At 38.4% G+C, this 20,700-nt stretch overlaps 3 protein-coding genes across 10 annotated transcripts; 2 read left to right on the top strand and 1 right to left on the bottom strand.

Moving 5' to 3' along the window:
* Positions 1 to 1,293: 1,293 nt before the first annotated feature.
* abhd8a (abhydrolase domain containing 8a) lies at positions 1,294 to 12,675 on the bottom strand. 2 transcript variants are annotated; one of them, XM_028021303.1, is made up of 5 exons: positions 12,256 to 12,675; positions 6,718 to 7,550; positions 5,623 to 5,793; positions 5,221 to 5,437; positions 1,294 to 3,414 (listed from the first exon to the last, which is right to left on the bottom strand). In XM_028021303.1, exons 2-5 carry the CDS (start codon positions 7,539 to 7,541, stop codon positions 3,214 to 3,216), a joined length of 1,413 nt encoding a protein of 470 aa, XP_027877104.1. In that variant the 5' UTR covers positions 7,542 to 7,550; positions 12,256 to 12,675; the 3' UTR covers positions 1,294 to 3,213. The 2 variants fall into 2 exon arrangements, with proteins under 2 accessions (XP_027877104.1, XP_027877103.1); XM_028021302.1 differs by lacking the exon at positions 12,256 to 12,675 and adding an exon at positions 8,974 to 9,230.
* Positions 12,676 to 14,175: 1,500 nt separating this feature from the next.
* On the top strand, positions 14,176 to 15,984 carry mrpl34 (mitochondrial ribosomal protein L34). Of its 2 annotated transcripts, none has more exons than XM_028021304.1 (2): positions 14,176 to 14,399; positions 15,141 to 15,984. In XM_028021304.1, the coding sequence occupies exons 1-2, from the start codon at positions 14,344 to 14,346 to the stop codon at positions 15,463 to 15,465; spliced, it is 381 nt and encodes a 126-aa protein (XP_027877105.1). In that variant the 5' UTR covers positions 14,176 to 14,343; the 3' UTR covers positions 15,466 to 15,984. The 2 variants fall into 2 exon arrangements, with proteins under 2 accessions (XP_027877105.1, XP_027877106.1); XM_028021305.1 differs by having other exon boundaries at positions 14,215 to 14,399; positions 15,144 to 15,984.
* Positions 15,985 to 17,217: 1,233 nt separating this feature from the next.
* Positions 17,218 to 20,593, top strand: LOC114146513 (DET1- and DDB1-associated protein 1-like). Of its 6 annotated transcripts, none has more exons than XM_028020635.1 (5): positions 17,218 to 17,340; positions 17,772 to 17,837; positions 17,957 to 18,008; positions 18,093 to 18,154; positions 18,720 to 20,593. In XM_028020635.1, exons 1-5 carry the CDS (start codon positions 17,287 to 17,289, stop codon positions 18,822 to 18,824), a joined length of 339 nt encoding a protein of 112 aa, XP_027876436.1. In that variant the 5' UTR covers positions 17,218 to 17,286; the 3' UTR covers positions 18,825 to 20,593. The 6 variants fall into 6 exon arrangements, with proteins under 6 accessions (XP_027876436.1, XP_027876434.1, XP_027876435.1 ...); XM_028020633.1 differs by having other exon boundaries at positions 17,772 to 17,852; XM_028020634.1 differs by having other exon boundaries at positions 17,220 to 17,346.
* The last annotated feature ends 107 nt before the right edge of the window (positions 20,594 to 20,700 follow it).

Below are 20,700 nucleotides of genomic sequence, written 5' to 3'. Positions count from 1 at the left end.
TCTATGAAAGCTGTTGAAGAAGAGAGCATGAGAGACGAGCCAGGACTCTAGGTGATCCAGAACAGAGGTGCCAAAGTCCAGTCCTTGAGATTTAGCATTCTCCAACTTTTAGATGCAGGATGACCGGCAGAGCTCAGAGATGCTGATGAGCCATTAAATTCAGGTGTGTTGGAGAAGGGAGGCACCTAAAAGTTGCAGCATGGTAGCTCTGTCGGACTAGATTTGGCCACCTCGATCTAGAGGGATTGTGCGCTTAGGAATGGTCAAAGATTCCTTGTCTGTCGGCTGCAGCTTGGGAAAATATAAAAGCGGGAAGGCAAAAAGTTGTCCTATTGGTGCCCTGGTGATTTTAAAAAATAATTTTTTTAATGGAATCTTATGTGCATAAATTAAAGGTCGGATTTTTCTTTATTTATCAGTATGACAAACAATTAATTTATTTGAAGGGTTTATACATATCTCCTGTCAACGTGGAGCACAATGAACATGGTGACATTTTCTGAAAGTTATCTCACACTTTGGAGGCTACATGTAAATTATTTTTTATCTTTTACAGCAGTGGTGTCCAAACTATTTGTCAAAATTGTCAAGTCAAAAGGACTCACAGCCCAAAAAATAATGTTTAAACCATAAAAAAGTAGTTTTTCTTTTACTGTTCAACAATAAACTAAGCACACAATGATTCTAATCAAACAAGTCAGTTTTTGTTTTGTCGTGTTGTTTTTTGTCTGAAAGGGAAGTTTAAATCATTGTAGATCCAAAGCTTAGAGTTTTTCCACTTTATTAAAAAAAAAATATCCTGGCTATAAATTCGCTTTGGCTCAGATTAAAAAATATTCGGTCGAGTTTCACCCATTGCCTCTCTCTCTCTTCATAAAAGCTTGCTATATTAAGCCAGGTTTACCAAATTAAAAGCAGATTTGAGTGCTCTAAAGTCTAAGTAGAAGTCAGCTGATAACATGTTTTAAAAATTTTTAAAAATTTAAAAACATGGTTGTTAAAAGACAAATACTTTGTGTTTCATATTTTTTGTTGTAGAAAATCTTTTATTTGTCACTAGTTAAAGAAAGTTTATTTGCTAAAGAAAAAAATTCTTTAAAAATTGTTAAAGAAAAAAAAAATGTCTCTATTTGCATCAATCCCCGTTCTGGTGGGTCACACAGAATCAGTGAAGGGGCCATAAAATGGCCTCTGGGCCACATTTTGGACATCCATTACATATGGATGGATGTCAGATATTTCCAACTCTTTCAAAAAAAAAAAAACCAAACAAACAAACAAACATGCAGAAACCCATGTTGATGCTGAACATCTGTTTTATTTCATGCCATAAAAGGCACATTCATACATTGAATCCCACTGTTTTTGATTGGTTATATTATGTTATATGCATCTACATTTAGGCAGTGCATATACAGCGTTATCCTTCCCATTAATAAAGGTAACAATAACACTAAACTTGTTAATCACACACACACAAAAAAAAATCAGCACGTATAACAATTTCTATATGCAGTTTTAGCATAATAGGAAGTATATGTGCACCCTGTAGTCCATACACTTTTACTCACCTTTTACACCAAAGGAGACACAAGCAGCATTTGTGGGGTTTTTGAAAAATGTCCATAAAGAATATAGTATAGAATGTTATAGAGACATCAGTCCCCAGTCTATTTCCTCTCTGGTTCCTTAAATTGCATAAAACACAAGGTAAGTTGCATCCGCATTCTCTCAAAATGCATATTTAACCTCTAGCATGTCCTCCTTTGGGGGATTTATATAAATTTAATCATGGCGGCCCATTTTTTCTTCTCATCTATTTACACCCTCCGCGACACAAAACAGTAAACTATCCAACCAACAGATACGTATCGTCAGGGAGTATGTTAGAGAACGCTTAGCCCGCACTGTCCTGTCCCACTATGAGACAAACAACATCCATGAATGAATAACTTCCACTTAGAAACATTTTGTTTTGTCTGACACACAGCAAAAGGAAGAAAAAAAAGATTATGGCATAGAGAGCAAAGTACTCTTATTTTTGCACTCATCACTGTTTAAACATAAGCAGGTCAAAAAAGCAACCACAGCTTGTACTGGAGATTGGCATTGTTTCAGAAAAAGAAAAACAATACTCATTCTATCCAAATGTAGTGTACTAATTATTAATTGTCTCCTGTTGTTTATATTCAAGAATGATGCAATAGCATTTGAGTTGTTTTAGTCATTAGGTCACACCTAGAATTGACCAGAGGACAGAATTGGTCGATTCTCCCTTGATCGGCTCTGATCGGGGATCTGAAGGTCGGATTAATATGTTTTCGAATCAGTCCTCCAATTTTCAGTTTCTAAATGCATGCTGATTTGACTGATTTAACTTTATGAGTTTATTAAGTCAGTCTGGGGATCATTTATGATCCCCAACATAAATGGAGATCATTTGGAACCTGCAATACATTGTTTTTGTCGTCCTTATAGAAAATGAACGAGAAAATAAGAATAGTGGGTCAGACCTCAAAGAAAAACAGAAATATTTATGTTGGCCGTAAAGTGTGTATCTGTTAATTATGTTTGAGATAGGGAAAACAGAACATTTTATAGAACTGAGGAACATTTTTGTGTCTTTGTCATTTTATATTTCCAGTTAATTTATACAGATGTCCATTATGATTTATTTTAGTATGTTATTAGTATTATCATACTTATCATTGGATGTGATGACACATTAATACTACCAATTCTTGCCATAGACTTTCCCTCCAACAGCTCTATTAAAGCCAGTTTCCCTTTTACAGTCAACCTTAAATGGATTCAACCATTACGTAATCCTTCTCATAGGTAAAACAGAGTCCACATGAGGAACTCCAGACATCATTACAGAGATGTTTAATCTTTTGTGTTGAGTAGCTGTCCACTTTTCCTCACAAACATTTCACACACAGATCACGAATGGCAGTTCTTTTGAGCACCGAGGAAGTCATTTTGCAAGCGGAGCACAAACCGGTGCAGAAGTGGAAAAGAAACTGTGTGTTTGTGTCTCTTCCTCTCATCCAATGTTCCTCGCTGCTCTATCTCGGAGCACAAGGGTTCACCCACATCCTGAAGACATGGTCCTCCTTGGAATCGCTCTCAGCCACGGGGCCTTATTAACACATAGATGCAAAACAACGGCCTTCCGCTTGGTGATGTGACAGAGGGAGCCTTCTGTGAGCGTTATTTGTCCACAGGCTTTTTGATCTTCAGCGTGTTGATAGTGTCACAGACAGAAACGGTGTGGTTGGCCTCTCCCTTTCTGGACATGTCCGGCTCCCAGAGGAAGAACTCGTGGAGGAGCGTGTTGACGGTGTCAGGACACTCCATCATAACCATGTGACTTCCCTCCTCAATGACCTTCAGGAAGGCAAACAGGAGGATCTGGAAGCAGAGTTGGAAGGAATGCAAACCTGTCAATATCTACAACTGGAATGGATCAGACACAAATCCAGCTGTCATTTCTTTTCTCTATAGGAAGATTTTTGTTGAAGGTATTAAATATTAGCTAGTAAGTCTGTTTGCATTTATTGAATGATGAATAATGGGCAAATTCTAACATTTTGATCAGAATTTAATTGAATATGTTGGTTAAGTTTACTGTTATTCTGATTATTATTATTTCTTGATACTGTCCAAAATATTATTAGTATTATTATTAGTAGTATTAATCTATATATAATGTATTAATATATATATATAAGTACAAATTATTAGCTTCACTCTTATGATGCAAAAGTGTTTGGAATTTTAGCTTCAGTTATTTTGTGTTTAGACCATTTTTCATTGTTTGTTTTTCTTATGTCATTTTAGTTCATTGCATTAGTTCAGTTACTCTTATTGTTTGTGTTTTGGATTTATTTACTTAGATTTGTATTTATCTGCTTACTGTTCATTCTTTCATTCTCTTTCCTTCTGTTTACTTCACCTCAGTCTACCGTTCTGCTCCCCATCCCAGCTGTTAATCATTTCCTCATTTGCCAAAACCGGCTATTTTTCGCAGCTGCATCCACTTGCCTGTAATTAGCTATTCCGGTTCCTCTACCATTTCCACTCCCTCCTGAGTACATTTAAGCTTTCTGGTCACATTGAGTTTAATGTGAATGTTACAGAGAGAAAATGTTGCTCTCTGTCAGTCTTTTCTCCATGTTTCTTTGTTAATTTTCACCTTAATCAGGAGTTTTATAAGTAATTTCTGGAATTCATTATTAAAATCTTTTGCACCAATCCTGCCACCACCTGTTGCCCACACTTATTTTATAACCAGCATTATGCCGCATTCTATTTCTATTCGCCGTAGCATTTTATTGCCATTCATCATTTTGTTTTATTTTGACATGGAGGACAGACCTGACAATTTCCTCAAGAAGAGACAGGTTTCGCACCTGTCTCTTGAGCAGACCTGAGCAGACACCTCCGCTGGGTCATCTGCCAAAGACGACCCAGCGGAGGTGTCTGCTCCTGACAAGGGGATCCTTCACATCCATAACACTGTTTTATGAACATTTATCACTGCTTATATTAATGAATATTAATCTGGACCGAGAAATTTCAAATAGATCTTGCTGATTTTACACTCAAGATCAATAAAATATATAGCTATATTCCCATTTATGTAGCACGCACTACAATAAGAGCCTAATTCATTTAATTTATTGATGAATTTAAGTAGTGTACAAATACATTTGTTAGAATTTACCTAATTTAGTTAAGTACAACTCAAAATGGGATTGGAATTTAACTATTATTTTATGTACAAAACTTAATACATTTGTGCAAAGAAATATAAACTAAAATCTAACCAAATAATTTTTTTTCAATTTTGCAGTTAAGTTCTAACAGTCTATTACCAAGGTGTGCAATAATTCAGTGCTGCTTCTCCCACATGTTGTTGTGTACTGTCTGCTAGCTGGCTTAAACATGGCTCCTGCACATTTGTCTCACTCTCACTTTGGAATTTTTTAATATATTTATGCAAAAAAAAAAAATTACAGACACACAGGAGTGTCCAATTTAAAATAATTTTAAATTACATTTTTGTATTATAACAAAAATTTAATTATATAAATCAATTATATGATTTTGTGAGTAGTCTAATACCATGAGACTACGATACGTCCACTCATAATGTGTCATAATGTGGAAGCCTCATATCTGCACAGGCATATGTTTCCTGTAGCTTTACTGTACCTCTGCCATGCGCTGGTCCTCCTCCATGGGCACAAACTTGTCACACATGCCGTGAACCAGCAGAATGGGCACAGTGAGCTCGGCATGGTAGACCTCATCGCCCTCGGGCCAGTACTGACCGCTCATCATTGCCCGCAGGACAAATGGAGACACATTGAATGCGTTGCCCTGCTTCAACAACTGCTTCTCTTTTGCACCTTGGCGAGCAAATCCAGCTCTGGAAGTTGGAGAAATGTTACCAAAAATCTGCACATTTGAAGATCTTATAAAGATTAAAAAGTAGTCAAAACATGCTTTTTTTGTACCATTTCTTAATATTATTAGATTTTTTTATTTTTAATTTTTATATTTTTTGCTTCAATGGGTGTTGTTCTACAACACAAAACCATATAAAGATCTTACTTCAAAAAGCTCCAGGCCAGGCAAGGTGAAAGGCAGTGAAGGACACATGATGGAAGCTGGAAGATGGAGCAGAGACTGGGTTCCAGAGCTGTAGGGCCCCCTCCATTGATCATCACTACCTTATGGACCAGATCAGGATATTCATGGGCAAGGAATGTGCAAAATGATACTCTGGAAGAGACATAAAGACTAATTGAAGAATGGCAGTAAAATGTACATTGCAGTTGGAAAAGCAGTTTTGCACAGCTGTGTAAAAAGGTCATTGTAGACAGAAAAAAAGAGTACATTTAAACTCAGACATTTTTAGATTAATTTCTATTAAATTTAAATTTTCTAGAAAAAAGAACAAAGAAATTTCTGAGCCTGAAATGTTGAACATTTGCTAGAAAAAACCCAAACATTTATAGTTTCAATTTTTCAGTTTGAAAAGCCAAATATTTGCTTGACAAATAATTTTTGTCAAGTAAAAATGTCATAATCTTTCTATAGAAAACATAGAAATTTTTGAGCTGAAAATTTGCTGGAAAAAAATTTATGTTTTTCTAGAAAATTACAGAGATTAATCACAGAATTGCTCAATTTCTTTTTCAGAAATTCACAGATCTTGGGCTCAGAAATGTTCTTGTTTTTTCTAGGAAATCTTTGAGGTTATTCTCAAAATAAATGAGCGTTTTGGTGAAAATTAACTCCTTTTTTTTATTGACAACAGTCCTTATAGGCCATCATAATTTTAAAGTTTCCCCCAGTGTATTATAAGCCTGGAGGGCCACCAGGCTTTACTTGTGCCCCCACCAGTCTTAGCATTGCAGGCTTAGCATTTATTTAAGTTGATTTTTTAATGTTTGCATTTTTTTAAGACGTTTTTGGTGTTCAGATATAAATCTTCCAATAACACATAATTATCAAGTGATATTATCAAATTTCCTGTCAACTGTAAACAGATTTTAACACAAAAACACAGCGGGCCGCTGGATGAATGACTGCCGAGTGGCCCTACCACTGGGGTTAGCAAGTTTTCTGGGGGAAACCTTGATTTTAATTATTTTTGCAAGTACAGAGTCCTCCTGGACCCAATGATTGATGAATCAGACTCACCCATATGAGTGGCCTATGAGAATGTTCCGTTTCCGAGCATATCTCTTGAAGATGGCCCGAAGGTCCTCTGCCAGTGCGTAAAATGTGTAAGCCGCTGCGATCTGCGGAGCAGTGCTGGCCCCGTGCCCAGCCAGGTCAGGTGCGATCACCTCATAGCCCAGACGGGAGAAGAACTCCAGCTGGCTGCTCCAAATGTCCAGAGAGCCCCCCACACCATGCACAAAAAACAGCGCCACGTCCGAATGCGTTCCTTTGCAGCTAGAGATGACCCGTGTTGAGTCAATCAGCACGGTGCGTTTAGGCTTGCGACGACGGCGGCGGGGAGGCGGAGCAGGCTTCTGCTCTCCAGAAGGCAATGGATCTGGGGGAACGGGGTTGGGGTCAGGAGATGAGGGCATCTCTTTGTAGTCAGCGAGCTCCACCTCCACGGTGCTGCAGGGCTCCACATCTCCATCCTGACACTGCAGGATCTCAGAATGCAAAACATCGCCGAGGTTCTCAATCACCAGCTGGCCATTGCGATAGACCGTGATCTTCCTCTTGCAGTGGACGCTGGTGCCAATATCATCATTAATGGAGTCCCGAACAGAGGCATCGTTATTGCTATCACAGTCAGCAGTTGTCTTGTTCTTCCCGGCATCTTGTTTTTCCGTGTCCATGCGCTGACGATCTGGTTTGATGTGCCGCACTCGCAGAACCCTCCCTGGTTTCACCTCCACAAACTCAAACCCATCGGAGGGCTCTGAAGACTCCACAGGCAGGACCAGGCTGGTGGTCTTCCCCGTCAGGCAACACAGGATCCCGTCAGTGATGCTGGTCAGCATGGTGCCTTTCTGCTTTCACAAGACAACACATACGCAAAGTTACAGTTAAGTGTCAGGAATGGGAATCAGAGGATGAAATCTTACCTGTTTACATGGGAGCCTGTTTTTAAGGAGTTAAATATTCAGGTGAAAAGTAAAGTCAGGTAAATTTACTTTTATTGATATGTGACTGAATTGTAAAACTTGTATGTATTTTCCAGCCATATAGAGGCATTTTGTCAAGTAACTATGTTACTTTCATTTATTGCAAAAATGCTGTATATATCAAATACGACTTAATGCTTTTTTTTACTTTGTAATTTGACACTTTGAAATTGAAATCTAATTCAGCTCTAGTTCAGCTTAGCACTAGTCATGTTGTAGATAAAATAAAGTAATCCATAGGCAGTATCATATGATGTATGCACAAGCTAATATTCTGATCAGAACGTTTAGTATGTGTTCATCCTTTGTGAAGATAGCTCTTTTTAAAGCTTTTTGTACTCCACTATACACTGCCCATCTATGCCGACGATACAAAAAATAAGCGAGTAGAGTAGTGCTAGTGCTAGCCATATGTTTGTACATAATGCTGTACCCACATGTGCAGCTGTGCTCAGAAATCTTATGTACAAATGCATGTGATCATCTGTGTCATGCAATAATATAATTGCAGTTTTAGTAAACCCTGCTTTTAGTATAGTGAGATTTTCTTCAAGATTGTGGAATCATTGGAGTCATCATATATTTGTGACTCAGTGAATAAAAAGTCATGTTTATTTTCATTTTTCTCTTATTTTGCTTGTTTTACCCTTTTACTATGGACCTTTTTTGTGTCTGGAATGATGATGATGATGATGATGATGATGATGATCCAATTATGAGCTTGGCATTGTAAGTGTAACTATAAAAGCTGGGTATATAAAATAACTTCAACATGCAAAGTTATCAATAAGGAGAAGAGGGAGCAGAATCAACTGTTCCTCCTTCTCCTGTCAGACATTTAGCCAGGACTTTCTGAAACTGGAAAACTGAATGGATAGAACAGCACTTTGCTCCAATCTGATGGTTGAAGAACCTAAATAACAGATTAAAACAATAAATATCTTTGTTGTTGAGCTCATATGTCTATTTATTCAATAATGTAGCTCAAAAAGGATTTTTTAATTAAAAATGTTGCTTATTTTTGCCAATGTATTGTTTTTGATTAATTGCAATTATTTAATTACAGGCCCTCCAATAAACTCGATTAAGAATTTTAATCAAATCTCATCATTAATATAGACAAAAACGTCAGCTTTCATTTTGTTTTTGATTTCAACATTGTCTGTTCAACAAGCCGTCACTGGAGATTCCAAATGTCAACTTCTGCTCCATGATGAAATTTAATCATCCCAAAAGAGTCAAAACGCTGAGCCAATGAAGATCAGATCAAGTGTTGTTATGCACTCACCTCTATGATAAAGCAGCATTCCAACATCCACATTAATCAAAAACCATAAAAAATACTTCTGCTGTCTTGGAGTTTCAGTGTCAGTCAGGCCTGACTGTTGACAATCGAACCAGGATGTTTTCTATTTATAACTCCTTTTTTAACGCAGCCAGAATCCAAAAATAAATAGCAAACACTAGTCATGGGTCATGACTGTGTATTTGTCTGTGAGCAACATGTCTCATAAGAGAATGAGAACGGTTTTCCAACTATTTCTGTTTCTAGTCCAGACTAGAAAAATAGTAGTATTCGACTCTTTGATGCATTTAAAGAATTTGAAGGGAGTTCAAATTAAGCATCTTTGTTGCTAACATTTGAACCAAAACGATCTGGGAATGAGAACAGGAAGAGGCTGGTAAAGAATCTGACAGGATCCACTTCCCTGTGCAAACTCAATAAGTGTTTATATACCTGCTGGTATTTGCACAATATACTCATTTTAAGTCATATTTCTGCTGATATCTGGCATTTTTATTGTTCCTTATTTTAAATAGTCTGTTAATACTATGGGTTTAATTAACCTACGGATTTCTTTACTTTGGATAGGACTGCACTATTTTTAATAACTGCACAGTAATTATGCTAAAATGACTACATGGGCTATCACACATTTCTCCAGAAGACATGTAGCTCAGCCACATGCTAATTTCTACTGACGTACTTCATTTTGACCTGATGCCAGTTTCTTGGTCAGCACCCAGGCAACGATGTTTGACTCACACTGTTGACAATCACACTGGTGTACAATCATCCCATGTATGGTAGGGTTGAACTTTGGTCTAAACTAACTTTTTTAAATCAAAGTGTTAGATGGTTTAGATGGTTTATGGTTTAGATGGTTAAAACTGAGACAGTGGGGTGCTCCACCAGGACAAGGATCCCAAACACTCATAAAAACAGGTTTTAGAATTTGGGGTGTCCTGATCCGATATTTATATCAAAATTGGTTTGATATCAGCCAAAAAATTAGCATTGAATTATATCAGATTACATCTGAAATCACAAATATAAACACTCTGATAGCATTTAGTCTGCCCCAGAATTTCTATCCCTCACACAGAGGGATAGAAACCCACTGGTTAATTATAAATGAGTCAGTTGTTCTGACACTTATTATTGTTGACTATTGTTCTCTGCTTGAGTAATACCACTTGGTCAAGCCTTTTCTAACATTCCACATGGCAATGCAAGTTATGAAAATATGTATAATTTGTGCTGATATTGTATTGGGTCAATATTGATATTGGCCGATACTCAAAGCTGCAATATTGGTATCATAATGAAAGTGAAAAAGTTAGAATGGATAAGCAGGCTGACATTAAAATTCTGAAATGGCCTTGACCATTGTAAAAATGTGTGACTGTAAAGAATCTAGCACAGCATGTCAGCCTGAACCATCCCTGCAGTGAAGCATGGGCAGGGTAGTATTACTCTGTGGGAGACAGGCTGAATAGAACTTTAGGCTCTTTGAACCTTGGTCACTACCCTCATGCTTATACTGAATTTGCTTCACTGTGGATAGAGACACTGATATTTGCTTGACCTTTGAATGTTCCTCTGTTCTTGAACTCCCTAACCAATATAATTTCATGGTGACAGTTTGGATCAGATTGCAGTAAATTGGACATAATGTAAAGTTCCAAAACACAAATACATTAAATCTGGTTTTGGAATCAGGTTTATAATAAGTTAATGGAATTGGTCCAAAATCAAACCTTGTGAGATGTTATGGATGGTGCCTGAAAGCTGGATCAGAGATAAGAAACCAAACAGTTTGAACAAGTTCTATAAGAAGAGTTGTTAGAAAAATTATCCTCCTGTTCATTTACTTATGAGTTTATTTTACAAGTTATGTTTTCATATTATTCTTTTCATATTATTACTCTCATATTATTCTTCTTTTTATATTTACTTAACTTCTCTTGTTATGTTTTCATATTATTCTTTTTATATTATTACTCTCATATTATTCTTCTTTTTATATGTACTTAACTTCTCTTTCTTTTGTAGTATATTATTAACTTTGTTTAGGATGTTTGCCTGGAAGCTGATAACGTTAAACATTCATGTGTTATTAGTTCCATATGTAACTGATTAGTTGTGGTCAGTCACATGCCCTTGTAAGGGTATGTCCATAGGAGGTTCCAGAATGTGAAGACGGTTGGTCAATTCTCTGTGTGAAGAAGCCCAACCTCCTTTTTCTATACAATAAAGAGAAATGCAAAGAAAGAACTGGCAGAATTGATTTCAGACAGTGTTTGACAGCGATTCGTCGCGTCTGTTCTCAATTCTCCTATTCTGCAGAAAAGAAATTAAAAGAAACCTAATCTCTGTCTCTGGCTGATTCTTTGCAGGTTATGACAAAATAAACCTATCAAGAGTGTTCTTAGTTCTTATATGCAGTCAGAATTATGCAATTATTCAAAAATCTATCTATCTATCTATCTATCTATCTATCTATCTATCTATCTATCTATCTATCTATCTATCTATCTATCTATCTATCTATCTATCTATCTATCTATCTATCTATCTATCTTGCTGCTGCATTTTCCCTCATGGTGGAGAAAAACACAGCAGCTGCGCTGAAATGTAAATCAGGGATTCTCCTACTGACCTACTGATCGATAACCAGACCCAGATCTGCATGTGTCTGCAGTTTTTAACGGACCTCTGAACAGTGCAGGCTGCCCCTCGAACCGTACCGCCATTTTCGCAACACTTACACAAATTTGGCGCATTGTGCGCGTTCAGCCATCGCTGCTGCTGTGCGTGGGCTGAGTGATGCACGTGCATGGCCTATTTTGTAAGAGGAGACCATTTTAACCTACTTTCTGTTTACTAAGCGATCCGAAGTGGCGCAGCGGAATCACAATGAATTCAAAACATTGAGTCATACCACAGCATCACAGGCTGTTCTGCAGGAAAACAATGTGGCTGTTAATCTGTTACACATGAAATAACAGCGAGAACATTTTTTTTAATTATTATTATTATTATTATTATTATTATTATTATTATTGTTGTTGTTGTTGTTGTTGTTTTAAAAAAAATTATGTTTCTTTTTTCTTTTTTGCGCATCAACAATATGTTGCAGTCCTGTGCGGAATGTGCGTTTATATGACAGATGTGCGTAATTTTGCGCATCCATATTAACAGATGCAGTCGGCCGACCAAAGATGAAAAGATGTACATGCAAAGTGAAAATCTGCCTCGCAAAAAAAAAAGAAACTGATTTCTTACCTGCAGAATTATTGACGATCTGGTGCGTAACCGGCTCTGAAGGGCCGTCTACACGGGAGATGCTGCAGAACTGTGGGCGCTTTCCAGCCTCATCAGGCGGCCGTCACTCGACACAAATGGATTCGAAGTGGAAGTAAAGCATGCCTCCATCAAACTGTGCCAGTTGCATTCAAATAAGATTTCCATAGCGAGAAGGAACGGCAGTGTTTTTCAGCACCCCCTCCACCCCTCAGCATCCACTGCGTTATGAGGGCCAAACCCTACCCAGCCCTGCTGCCCTTGGATCCGCAGCACCACGGACAATCTTCGCGCATTTTTGTTGCTGAGTGGCAGCGGGGAGGGCTAATAGAGGACAGCTGATCGCTGGGAAAAAGCCAATAGGAGAAGGCTGCTTTCCTTGTTGCTAAGGCTGGTTTAATAATAACAGAATGCTTGTAGTCAGAGGCAGAACCTGCTGAGATGGTCCCATTTTATCATCTGAGCAGTGGGATGCATGATCATACATAACATGACATGCGTGAGTCTCTGTTAAAATCTGCAACCGCTATCAAACCCCCATAAACATGTCATTATGTTGTACATGAAAGAGTCACTGCAGCTGCTGCATCACAGAGGTGTAATGTATATTAGCCTGCAGCCTCCTTTATTCTGACACCGTGAAATAAAATCCAGTGCAACCAGATACCTCCAGGATTGAGTTTGTAAATAGAAATGGATGCATGTGCATGCATTTCACACAGCTTTTCTGTGAGGGCCCGATGGGTTTATTAGAGAATGAGTACCCAGCGAGCAGGTCAGGGAGAAAGCTGCAGAGAAGTTCAAAACAGAGTTAGGTTAAAAAACAATGCATCCAGTTTTTAAGATCTGAAAGAACACCGCTCAGTCTACTGTGGGAATATGGTACACCTGCAATTCTACCAATTCTATGGATGCCCACCTAAAATGGCAACTTGTGTTAGAACATTATTAAGAGAGGCAGCAAACAGGCTTTCTCAAGAGCTCACATGATGGGACAATATTAATTGTAAACTTATCTGGCCTATGACCAAAGCCATAGAGCGGGCAGCAATCATCAAAGAAGGTCAGATAAGACCAAAGCTGAACCTCATGGCTTATAGGTGAAATGTGACTGTATGCAAGAAGAAAACTGACACTGAACACCACCCATCCACAGTGCAACATGGTGATGGTAGCATTATGCTGTGGGAACAGGGAAGTGCACAGTAAGACCCTTTTTCCTCTTGACAAAACAATGTGCCCTTATGGATCCTGCTTTTTGTTTTGGTCCAAGATAGCATTTCTGGATTTAAAAGCCTATTTTGCCAGCCTGGTCATTGCCTTCCTGCACAATTCTGCTTGATTATAATCTTGCCTCACAGACAGTCTGGGCTTTCTCCCATTTATTTGAGTTAGAATTTATACTGGATCAATCAGCAAACATAATGAGAAGTTGTGAACGACGCCGTTGATGTTCTGTGCTATTTTAGAATCATTTTAGACCCTCTGTACGAAGCAAATAGCAAATAGCATAGAACAAGGGGCTGGTTTTTACCAGGCTACCATTTTGCCCCTTCAGATTGTGCCCAACATTTTTGTAATTTTGCCTAACAAGACACAGTTGAAAGTGGAAGTTTTAACATCACAATTGTGAAAAGGTTAAATGATCTTGAACTTTAGTTGCTGCTGCCATCTATTTAATTTATGTCAATTTGTGTCCAAAAATAGACAAACTATTCTTTCACACTGGTGCCAAACCTAAAACCAGTTTGATTTACGTGGGTGACTTAAACCTGTAGGTTCTGTAGTTATGTGTGTGTCAAATACTTTTCTGGAGTCTAATTTTAACAATAAGAAGAATTGATCTGCACCACGAATGAACAGCACAAACAAATAGTGCGCATGCGCACCCTCCGACTTTTTTTTTTAAACATACACTCGCTCTCTACTCCACTGCCTAGTGCAGCAAGAAGCATTTCCTTTGGTCAAAGTCTGAGCCAATCAGCTTGCTCCTTCTTGCGAGGTACCATTCTATCTGTGACTTCCAGCGTTCACACGTAGTTAACCTGTTAGTTTGAAAAGAATCTCAGAATGAACACCGTTTTGTCGTCTATTTCCCGACTGCGTGGATTAACCCACCTACGTAGGTGAGTCAGTTCGCTATGACAGACAGGAGGAAGGCCGTAGTGTTTGTACGCCACGCTAATCGCACATGCTAACGGCTAGAGGGTCCTGTTCACTACAATCCATATTTATGCTAACTCGGAGTGGGAGGCTGCTTCTGCGAGCTTCACACTGACTCATGGTCACAGACTACAACCAAGTGACACTGAATAGTGATTGTTACTACTAGCTGGCAGGGACCTGTCAACTTTTCAGTGCCTCCTTTTGGTTTTGTAGTTTGCTTTCGCTGCTCCATTTTCTCTGCTAATGTTTTCTTATTTAATGTAGAAGTGTCAATGATTCAGTTCAGTTTATTTATACACCGCAAATTCCCAGGAGCAGAGGGAGCAATCAGGTCTCTGATGCACGATGAAGCTTAACTATTAAAGGATTTAGATGTGAGAGGGACAATATTTAATTCTATTCTGGATTTAACAGGGAAGGGAAGCTAAAACGGGGACATATGATTTTTGTTTTTAATTTTCATCAAAACTCTTGCTTCAGCATTTTGGATCAACTGAAGGGACTGACAGGGAATTCAACATATTAGTTGAAAGTGGTCTCAAAATGACGATATTATTGTTTATCGCAATAATTTTTGGTTTATAGCTAAATTTGTTATCGTGACAGGCCTCAGCCTACCTATGAGATGTGATAAATTCATTACATTGAATTGTGTTTTCATATTCAGGCTCATTAAACTTTGACTTGTGCTTCTTCTGCAGCAGCGTCCCTACGTCGGATCTCTCAGCAAATGCCACGTCTCACCTCAGGTTCTTCAGCAGCTGGTTTGCGTCCGGCGCAGCTGCGAGACCTCGGGTTTTCCGACTTCTGGGGCCTCTCCCTTGGCAAGTGGAGAGCGGCGATGCGGTCCAGCAGCTCCCCTGGCTGCACCAGCAGGTGCGAACCCGCAAAAGAGGCACAGAGTACCAGCCGAACAACATAAAACGGATAAATACACACGGTTGGGTCAAGAGGATGAGCACGCGGGGCGGCATAGAGGTGATCCTGCGGCGTATGTTGAAGAGACGGAAATCCCTCTCTCACTGAAGGTCTTGATGGAGGATCTGAAGGACCGGGAGTCTTGGGAGGTGCTCAGGATGCCACTGGAAATGTCTGTAGTTGGATAAAATGGTTATACTTTGAAAATGACTGTTCTGACCTCTGATCAGAACCAAGAACTGCTATCGTATAGTTTCACCAACCGGTCAAAATGTCCTGTTCTAAATTACAACATGTGAAATGTGTTTCAATTATGAAATGTATCAAAATAAAATGAGTTAGCAAAATAAGGTTTGTTATTGTGAAACCCAGTGATGTTTGGAGTTATGTGCAACACCTTCTCAGTGCTCTGCCCTCCAGCTGTTAGAACTTTGTTTATTTGCCAGAAGACACCAGGAGGAACTCTTTTCTCTGTAAAGTTTTAGTAGAATTTGTTTGGCATTCTGTCTGGAAGTACAAGTTCATCTCAATGAGTACAAATTCCATCAAAAAGCTTACTTATTTCATTCAATTCATAAAGCAATAGTTGCATGTTTTACAGTGATGTATTAAAAGCATTTCTTAAAGCTAGTTTTATGTTTTGTACCTTAAAACTAATGAAAACCCCAAGTCTTCATGACAGTTACTGTCACCCTCTACAATGAAAAGAATGTACTTAAGGCTGCAATATGTCGGTTTTATAAAACATTTTTATCACATATTTGTTCAAACTGTCAACTTGTGACAGTATGATATGAGACTGATAATCTGAAAAATAATTGAGCTCTGCCTTTTCCCAGCGCTAACTAGAAACAATCAATCAGAGTCAGGAGGCGGGTCTTAGCGCTGTCAATCAAAGTCTCACGTGGCTCTGCTCATGTCCTCCTGCCCTGGTTGTCTGGGGTGAGGCAACTTCTTTCTGGTAGCTACCCTGGCTGTCAGTACGAAGGCTAGTTAGCATGGCCTCCAATGACGGCGGATAAACCATTTTTCTATAAAGGCAAGTTGTTTCTCTGCCATTAGTACATTGACTTCTTTTTTTTTTTTTTTTTTTTTTTTTTACAAAGTTACATGCTGCTGCTCGAAGGTCACAGTAAAAAAAAAAAGCTGGCTTTTTACAGTGGTTTATCCAATCATAATAATGAAAAGTTGACTGGAAGGAAGAACTGGTGTCAAAGCAACACGACTCAGCTTTTGCTTGAATAGCATTGATGCAGTAATTTGTGCATATGGAACCACATCTAGAGGTACATATGGGATACATGATTTTTTTTTTATGTATCCCATGAAAAAAATGGGAGAGCTATTGAGAGAGCTATTTGATTCTAATAGCTCTCAGTTGTGAGCTGTTAGAATCAAAATGAGCAGAAATAAACACTTAAAATATGCCATTCTACTTCTTCCTACTGTGACAATATTATTGCCTTCAGAATAAATGTCAAAAATGATATTCATTCACTAAGAGGGTGTTTTGGAATGTGTTGATAATTTAAGAAACTGATAAATACACGTCAAATTCATAAATCGACATTTTAATTTGTTTTACATTTCAATTATGGAATCTTGGTATTAATTGTATTATTTCAAGATACTTTGGATTACCAAAATCGGAAAGATTAAAATGGGGAAAATACAGTATTTTCAGAGCAATAGCAACTTTTAACTGTATTCATTATTGCCAAAATAAAGAAATACAAATAAAAGTAATACATTCTTTAATATGTCTATGGTTTGCATTGCCATAATATAACGTAGTGCTGGAAACTCGCACAGGCTCAAAGGCAAAATTACGTAATCACCGTTTTGGCCAATCATCGTATCGGTCTTCAGAGCTCGTTCACAGTGAAACCAATGAGATGACGTGGAGGTTAAAGAGTCACCGCCCTCAAAATGGATCAACAACAAAGATGGAGTTGTGAACTGAGAGCTACGCAGACACCTCTAGTAAATGTTTGTGGTTTTTTTCTTACAGACTTTTAAGCGTCTAAATAATAAAGCTGACGTAGTACAGTAATATTAGATGTAGTTTATGACTGTTAGTCATCCTGAGAAGCTGTCTAACAGGTAAACAAGTCGGTTTCTAGGAAACGACTCAACAACAAAGCTTTGTTGCTAGCTCGTTTTCACTCAGCGTGCTAAGCTAGTGGACACGCGAAGACAAAAATGGAGAAGGTTTGTTTACTGTTGCTTTATGTCGGCTTTTAGATAAATTATAGAAGAATAAATCCTTTGTTCTATTGGGTTTCTGGCTTCTGGCCCATTAGCAACAGTGTGAACTTGTGAAATAATTCGTAGTTTGTACCACGAATGTCAGGAATTATTTTTACCACCTGGGAGTTACTGCTTATGCTTTATCTGTCCTGAACCTTTGTCAGAGAAACTTCCTGAAGGGGCTGCCTGTCTACAACAAAAACAGCTTCACCAGGTTCCATGCAGACTCTGTATGTAAAGCATCAGTAAGTTCTCCATTCTCACTGTTTGGATAAACAAATGTTCCTGTTTTGCCGACATGATTACTGCTAATTTCTGACTTAAACTTATTGTCAATCCTGTGCTTCAGAACCGTCGGCCGTCTGTGTATCTTCCTACACGAGAATATCCATCAGATCAGAGTAAGTTCCAAGACTTATTCCTGAAGATGAACATCCTGTGCATCTTTTAATGTTTCCTGTTCATGTCTGTGTTATTTCACTCAGTCATTGTGACAGAGAAGACAAACATCCTACTGCGGTATCTACATCAGCAGTGGGATAAAAAGGTAAATATTGTAACAGTGGAATGATGTGACAATCTGGAAACCTGCAGGGTTTCAGAAACAGCTAGATAATGGCGTAATAATACAATTTTGCCCTCTCAAAAACCAATAACCTTTCATTTTAATGCTAGAACTGGAAGATATTTTATATATCCAAAATAAAATATGACAAACAAAAACAATTAAATAAAACGCAAATAAAAAACACACTCACCCGAAACCATGAATGAAATGAACTGTACTTCAAAAAATAATTGTCAGAATGGAAATATATCATGGGATTAATTGATTAATTGCTTATTGCAACAAGCTTATAAATACATGCATATATTTGAAAGATCCGACATTGTCTGGGTAAAAGAAAACCACAATAAATGCCAACCTGACCTATACACATTTCAAACTCTTTTGCTGTACATTATATTAATTTTCCATTCAGGGAAAGAGACTATGTGAAGCACTACATTCAAATTTGTATGTAAATGTCTGAGCCATCATTGTTTCATCTTTGACTGCCCACGCTGAATGTCGTGAGCCAACGATTTGGATTTTCTTCTAAATTTGCCAGAATTCGGGGAAGAAGCGAGAGCAGGAGCAGACAGAAGAGGACAGCGTGGCGCCTCCGCGGAAGATGGCGCGAACGGACAGCGAAGAGCCCACCGAGGATTCATAAAGAGCCGCACTGCTTCCTCCGTTCTCCCAGAGACTCGACTGCTTCAACAGAATCCACGCAGACATGCGGCGCATTTGCAGACGTGGCGGTGCGGTAAACAGTGCTGATGGTTTCGGAACGCAGCTGTCCCGACGGCCCCCCACAGTGTGACTCCAGGTTTACTCCAGCAGCTCTTTTACTTACCGAGTCTCCATGTCTCTGCTGTGGAGTGGGAGTCTTAACATGACCATACTTCTACCTCCTCTGCCCTCAGTCTTGTTTTGTTCTTCTTCTCCTCCTCCTAAACAGTCTCGTTTGTACACAGCATGTGAAGTTCTAATTGTTGCAGAGCTTATGTATGCAATAATTCACGCATATGATTATGTTGCTATCATTCTGGTTTGTGCTCAGTCAGGTATTTTCCACTTTCATAATTGGTAATGAAAGGAGGCATTTCAAATACGTTCTAGTTTCATCTTTAATGTTCTCAGTGGTTTATAATAATTTATTAATTCTGGGCTTTCTGCATTAAAAGCTTTCTGCAACTCATTTACTTCAGTATGAAGTAAATGAGTTGTTTCCTCAGAGAAACTAGTGATTTATTGCCTTAAATGATAATCCGCATTGAAGAAATATGAGTCAGTGTCTAGTGAAGCAGATTTCATACTCACATTGGGGGATTCAGATCCGTTACCAGAAGTAGATTTTGTAGCTTTCAAGCGCTCTGTTGTGTGAGGCTTCACAGCCAATGGTGTACATTTTTTAACAATAAGATTAAAACAATACTTCAATATGTTGTTAATACCTACAGCTGTGTTTAAGTTAACTTGTATCCATATTAATAGCGAGGCTTCCTGTGAGTCCATGCTAGAAATGTGCCAGACACACTAAAGAAGAATCCTGAAAACCGGGCTGAGTTGGGCCGAGCAGGTACCGGTAGGAAAGAGTCCTCTTTAAAGAGTTCAGTGCATTGAGAAACAAGTTCAGACTGGAATGCTTACTTCCTGACAAGCGTTTGGATATTTGCAGTGTGCATGTTGGAGTAACAGTCCTTTGAAAAATTATTCATACTCCTTTAAATTTGGCACGCTGTCACCACAAATTAATTTTTCTTTTTATTGGCATTTTTCATTAAAGAGAAAAACATTATAGTGCACACAATGTAATGTGACATCTAAGGAAATAGATAAGTATTTTTGAAATAAATCTGAAAAGTGTGATGTGCATTTGTAATTGCAGCCTTCGCTGTAATGACAGCAGAAAGCATTACATCTGCTAGCTTTTCCTGTGTTGCATAATGGCTCCAACTCTATAACAGATCTGTTCTAGATGGAGAACTGATCTGTGAACATCAGTTTTCAAGTCTTACCATAAAGTCTGAACATCCAGGTCTGGACTTTGACTGGGCCATTTTCATAACCCGTTCCATGTTTTGGGTCCTGCTAGAAGACGAAGCGCCTCCTCAGTCTCAAATGTAATGCAGGTTTTCTTCCCTGATTCTCATATATTTAGCTCCATTCTTCTTCCCTGTTCCCACAGCATGATGCACACAGTACTGTGTTTCAGAGTGATGTGGATTCCTGTCAACAGATTTGCTTTGGTTCTCTTCAGAATCCCAGTAAATTATGTTTGTCCTTTTAATGCAACAAATGGTTTTGTATTGTATCTTGTTTCTTGAAGTAATATCTTCTTTGTTTAGCTTTGTTTATGCTGTTGCATTTAAAGGCAGACTTTGGTCACAATGTAACAAGAACATGTTCTGAACAGTAAAATGCATCTTTCTGTCAGAATTATTTGTGGTGTTTGTTTATTTGTTGACTGCTGCTCAGAGGTTTGGACTGGAGTGTTTACCCGCTCAGGCATGATGAGTACCGACATTTAGCATATTTAACTTGGA

Source organism: Xiphophorus couchianus, chromosome 6, assembly GCF_001444195.1.
Source record: "Xiphophorus couchianus chromosome 6, X_couchianus-1.0, whole genome shotgun sequence".
In the NCBI taxonomy this organism is placed as follows: domain Eukaryota; kingdom Metazoa; phylum Chordata; class Actinopteri; order Cyprinodontiformes; family Poeciliidae; genus Xiphophorus; species Xiphophorus couchianus.
Note: the sequence above shows the minus strand (reverse complement) of the source record. Positions and strands in the feature narration are given on the sequence as shown.